Below are 6,000 nucleotides of genomic sequence, written 5' to 3'. Positions count from 1 at the left end.
CTAGTGTTCTAGTTCTAGTTCTAGTTCTAGTTCTAGTTCTAGTTAGTTCTAGTTCTAGATCTAGTTCTAGTTCTAGTTCTAGTTCTAGTTCTAGTTCTAGTTCTATTTTTAGTTCCAGTTCTAGTTCTAGTTCTAGTTCTAGTTCTAGTTAGCCGTTTTAAAGTTTAATTTCAATTTCTTTATTTCAAATCATTCGCTTTAAACCCCTGGCAGAAGGACTGGGTTCAGAGCTAATGTATATAGAAATGGTTAAATTAAGACAAGTAAAAATAACAATAGAGGGACTCTAATAGATTGTCAAGTACTGAATAATCTATTAGGAGGGACTAAATATATAATTTTAAATGCAGTATATAGAGAATTAGGAAGGATTGGAAAACCCTCATTATAAAAAGCTTTATAAAAACTATGCCTTCAATCCATTACGACTTTTAATCAACTTCAAATGTTTTGGGATTAAAGTTAAAAACAAAACTATAAAGAATAATTGGAAACAATTTAACTCAAATGCTAGAAAGTCCTAAAACTGCAGACTGTCTTCGTTTGAATTAGATATCAAACTTTTTAATTTTAAAAATGGATTATTTTCATGATATCAATGTTGGAAAAAGATGTAACGTTGTAGATTGTGCATACCCCAATTTAAATTGTCGTTTCCGCTTGAGCATTTGCAAAGTTGTATAGATCAAAGAAAGGATTTAAGGTACCGCTGGAAATCCGACATGCTGTTTGATAAATGGAGGGTCACTTGAAATAACGTCTACTCTACAGTACTTTAAATGCTCGTTTCTTTTGCCATTCTTGATCAGGTAAATGCTGATTGCAGAATATTCGAAATACAATAATACAAAGTGTCTCACTTAAAAACATCTGCCTTTTTATCGCTTAAATATAAGATTCCGGATTGAAATGCCGGTTAAAAGACAATTTAGTTTTAGTTAATTGATTAAACATAAAAAATGGCTACTTTCTATGCCTTTTTTTTCTTTCTTTACAATTTTTTTGACTTTAAAATACTATTATTGTGTTCAGCGAGACATTTTGACTTCGTAAACTTATTCTTTTCTCTCTGTTACTCATGCTACTCATGTTACTCATGTTACTCATGTTACTCATGTTACTCATGTTACTCACTCATGTTACTCATGTTACTCATGTTACTCATGTTACTCATGTAGTTGATTTCTTCATACATTAAACTCTTCAGAGTGTGTCATCCGTTCTTTCTATTTTCTCTTCATCTTTTTAATCTGTAGTTTTGTCTCTGGTGTTCCGCATCATTTCTAAAAGAGAATTACAACTTAAAGGGACTGTTAAAATAAAGTAAAGTGACCCTCCATTTAAGGAGGGGTATGACCGATTTCAACCGGCAGCCTTAAAAGCTTTGTATGATCAATATGAATAATTTTACTTTGAAAACTGAATATTTTCATTTCTGATTTCTTTAAAAATGGGATTTGTGCATTTATTGCTTTAGAAACTACAAGGAAATTGACAGAAAGAAACACTTTTCGTTAACGATTACATTATTGATCAGTTTAAGGTTTCAAGGGCATCGTTTTGAATCGACATATGTTCCTCTTTTTTTAAATGAAGGGTCAGTTAAAAATACAAAGACTGTCATTTTAACGAATAAACCATTCTTCACTTTATCTGTTTCAGAGATTTAGATTTTAAATTTCCGGTTTTCAAAAGTTTACGTTGTGTATATCAAGTTAAGTCTTTTCATCATAGTACTAGTCATATCAAAAGTCACGAGCTCAGCTCCAAGAACCAATTTAGTTGTTCCCATTAAATACCTTGTTAAAATAAACTTTACTCTTACGTTTGAGTTTTTCTGTACTGAGTTCTGTTTGAGTTCTGTTGAAATTGCAAACTTGAATGTTAGATTAAAAATTAATCGAAAAACCTGTTATCTGCTACAATTCTACAGGATGCTCAAGGATGAAGAACTGAAGGGGATTAAGGATTGGTGGTATCTCCAGGCTCAGACTTCAACTTTATCCCAGTATCAAGTTCTGAGCTTAAACCGTTCACTTCAACCGTGCTTTTTAACTTTCCAAGGTGTAGGAAGTTTTCTACGTTTGGTTTCAGGTCTTTTTCATTAAGGTGAGGTAAATCTTTTTCATTATGAACGAATCCTTGATCGTTATGCAACAACTCTTCTGCATTTTGTTTTTGGAAACAATTGTGAGGGTTTGAATTGTTTTGGGAGTGAACTCCACTTTTTGTTTGGACTCCATTTTCTTGTTGGGACTTGTGGGTTGATTGAACTTCGTTGATTTCTTGCGAATTTTTGTCTAATTGAGATTTATTTTCAGTTCGTAATCCATCGATTTCTTGAGATTCTTGGGATTCACTGTCTCTTTGGGATTTGGTTTGAAGTTGAAATTCATTGTCTGCTTGAGATTCAAGGTATTTTTGGGATTCCTCTTCATGATGGGATTCGATTTGGGGTTGAAATCCGTTGTCTGCTTGAGACTCAATGTATGTTAGGGATTTTTCTACTGCTTGGGAGTTGATATGGGGTTGAAATTCATTGTCTGCTTGAGATTCAAGGTATTCTTGGGATTCCTCTTTATGATGGGATTCGATTTGGGGTTGAAATCCGTTGTCTGCTTGAGATTTAAGGTATGTTTGGGATTTATTTACTGCTTGGGAGTTGCTTTGGGATTGAAATTCATTGTCTGCTTGAGATTCCAGGTATGTTTGAGATTCCTCTACTGCTTGGGATTCGTTCTGGGAATGGAAACTATTGCGTTGTTTTTCAACGTGAGCTTGATTTTTATTTGGAGATTGGGATTTAATGTCTGGTTTTGAATTGATTTCGGACAAACCCCCATTGTGTTCTTGAGATGCAGTTTGGTATTCAGTTTGGGAATTGGAATCCATTTTCGCCTTGAACTCTTCACGGAGAGAAAGTATATCTTGTGCCTTGTTTGAACTATCCATGTTATGTCTCCGAATGGTATGAAACGGATATATAGAGACCTCACTATTCTCCAGGTTCCAGAGTTGCAAGGACGGATTGATTCTCTGGGACGGATCTAGGAGAAACCTTTCCTGGTGCAGGTTGTTCAGTTCTTCAATACGTGCTTCATCCACCTCTAGTATTCCTCGGAGATCCCTAGACACAAGAAAATTAAATCTAAAAGTTTTTAAGGAACTAACACTTGGCCCATTTTTAACACTGAGTGTTAGAAATGGGCCAAATCTGCAAAGTTATCTTTTTTAAGAGTATCCCTATTTTGAGACAATTACCGGATTTCAGCTCATGTCGCGTTTTCGGAACATATCCTCGTTTTGAGACAATTACCGGAATTCATATCAGTGTCAATTTTCAAGTATTTACGCACTTATGAAACAAAACAAGATTTTTTACGAAGGTAAAATATAAACAAATAGAAAATAAAAACAAACTGTTTTTATACTTTAAAAATCATTACAGCATTGAGCAATCAAAATACTAATATCATTTGTTCTTGCAATATAGATTTAACTAGAAATGCGGGAAACTGTCTGTTTAAAATGTTTGAAAATAAATCATCCATATTCTCTAATTTAACAGATAAAATGTGGAAACTTAGATTCTAGAAATAATTCAGAAGTTAATTTAATCTTCATAAGATAATTTTTGTTTTCAGTGATTTATTTTGTAAGTTATGAAAGTGAGTTTTGTTTTGAATTGCAGATTATACTCAAAAACGGGAAAGTGGGTTTTGTCTCGAAAACGCGACAATGTTTCAAATTCAGGATATGTTCGAAAATGAGAAACCTGAGCTGAAAACTTTAGAATGAAATATCCAGATATCCCGTCGAATAATTAATCTGGAGTTTAAATTCATGTGGAGAACAAGCAATATTTAATCTGGATATCAAGAAATTATGAGCTTCTCTGGATATTTCATTCTAAAGTTTTCAGCTCTGACTTAATTATAATTTTATCATAATTTTAATTTAGAAAAAAAGTTTAAAGTTGGGAATTGTTGTCCTCGTCATGTTTAATAAAATGTTGGTTATAGTTTTTATTATCGACATTTACTCTGGATATAGGCCGGGATCCCAAAAACCCAGTCTTTCAATTTGTGCCCATTTCTAACACTCAGTGTTAGAAATGGGCTGTCCCCTGGATTACTCATTTCTAACTCTAATTTTCTAATTCCTTAATCTTTCCAACCTGATATCTTAGATCTTTGAATTTTTAAGCTAAAAAAGATAACTCTTGCGATCTTCATCCAATAATCTTTAATAGGTACCGTTGTGACTTGGACAAGCCAATTTATAAATGCAGGGTCTTTTGAAATTGCATATAAGTCCCTTTAACACAACTGCGATATATTGCATTCTGTCTCTTTAATATTTGACTTCTTCTAAGTTCTATAATGCATGCTTATTCTTTTTTATTTAGATTTTCTTTCAACTCTAGACAGACACTTGCAGTTGCAAAATGGTGCCATCTTATTTTAACAGTGTTCATAACTAACTTAATGGGAAAACTGCCTTCTGGAAAAATAAATATAAGAAAAGAAACAAAACCCCCTTGGGAGCTACAGGGAGCTAAAGGAAGATACAGTGAGCTAAAGGAAGCTACAGGGAGCTAAAAGAAGCTACAGGTAGCTAAAGGAAGATGCAGGGAGCTACAGGGAGCTACAGGGCGCTACAGGGAGTTAAAGGGAGATACAGGAAGCTACATGGAGCTATGCAGGGAGCTAAAGGAAGCTACAGGGAGCTAAAGGGAGCTACTATGAGAGCTACAGGGCGCTACAGGGAGTTAAAGGGAGCTACAAGGAGCTACTGAAAAATGTTTACATCGAGCTGCGGCAATTATTCCCCTCCCCCCCCCCCCATCATTTCAGCATTTTTCAGGAAAGTAAATGATAATATTTTTGGGACAAAGCTGAGAGGATAGTTTTTCCTTCACAAAATAAGGACTTTTTAGATATTGAACACTGCTAAAAGAACCACAATAATTTTGCTCGAAATCACAAAATGTTTTAAAATATAAACATTTGTAAAATCTTTTTATTCCAAAATGCTTTTCGTAACTCGATATTGCGCACAAAATATTAGATCTTCTTCTAATAAGGGTTTCCAACGCAAGCGGATTTTACTTACGCGCAGTTGTGAGCCCTTTAATTTTGCGCTCTTCTACGCGATTCTACGAAGTTCCACGCAATTTGGCACAATTACGCGCAATTCCGCGCAACGGAATTCGGATTAAAACCTTATACTTTTAATAGATTTAGATTAAATCACATTTAAAAGTTCTGATGTCTCAAATGATCCTAAACCGGCCATGGCTTGTGTAAGACCACTCTCTCCCGAGCTTTTCTTGTTGAGAAAGCGGGTATCCTGATTCCTCTGAAATGCTGGAATGCTTAGTCAGACCATACATAAACAGGAGGGTAATAATCCAATAGAGGAAGAATAATTAAAAAGAGTCATGAAGCATTCTAGCAGTACATTATACATTATACATCATTCCGGCTGTTTACCTAGCTTACTCAACAGATGGACCCCTCATGGAAAATCTCTGATCACACTATGGATAAACTCCCCAACTGTATTTACGGTGCAGATAATGGGTAATAATGGGATAATTTATCCTTATTACGCTCATTCCGCATACACATGGGAAAGATGTATAAACCAGAGGAAAAAACAGAGATTTTCTGGAAGAAGATCTTTCGATACCCCTCTACACGACTTCCTAAACCTCCAACCTTATCCTACTTTACGAGCAGATATAGTGGAATTCAGAAACCCATATACTGTAGAATCATAATCAAAACTTTCTGAGAAGGATCAGCATTTTGACATGGGAGCACCTGTTCTAGGGGTGAATGATGCAGCAGATTCAGAATTTAAGAAAAAATCTAAATTCTGCTTATTTATATCCGGGGTATATATAAACCTGTATAAAAATTGACAAGTCAGCTTCCTGATGAGTTTGCATAATGTTGTGTAGAAGCTGGCTACTCAAATTCAGGCTGTACATAT

The 6,000-nt window shown here is 34.6% G+C and overlaps 1 protein-coding gene across 1 annotated transcript in view; it reads right to left on the bottom strand.

The window, feature by feature from the left end:
- Positions 1-1,139: 1,139 nt before the first annotated feature.
- LOC111705213 (uncharacterized) overlaps positions 1,140-6,000 on the bottom strand; it is a 41,110-nt gene continuing 36,249 nt past the window's right edge. Inside the window, exons 16-17 of the mRNA XM_023477689.1 lie at positions 1,910-3,127; positions 1,140-1,283 (exon numbers count right to left, since the gene is read on the bottom strand). Of these exons, the coding sequence (XP_023333457.1) occupies positions 1,963-3,127 (1,165 nt within the window). The 3' untranslated portion in view covers positions 1,140-1,283; positions 1,910-1,962. The remainder of the gene's footprint in view (positions 1,284-1,909; positions 3,128-6,000) is intronic.

The sequence above is a fragment of the Eurytemora carolleeae genome, unplaced genomic scaffold, assembly GCF_000591075.1.
Source record: "Eurytemora carolleeae unplaced genomic scaffold, Eaff_2.0 scaffold132, whole genome shotgun sequence".
Classification (NCBI taxonomy): Eukaryota; Metazoa; Arthropoda; class Copepoda; order Calanoida; family Temoridae; genus Eurytemora; species Eurytemora carolleeae.
Note: the sequence above shows the minus strand (reverse complement) of the source record. Positions and strands in the feature narration are given on the sequence as shown.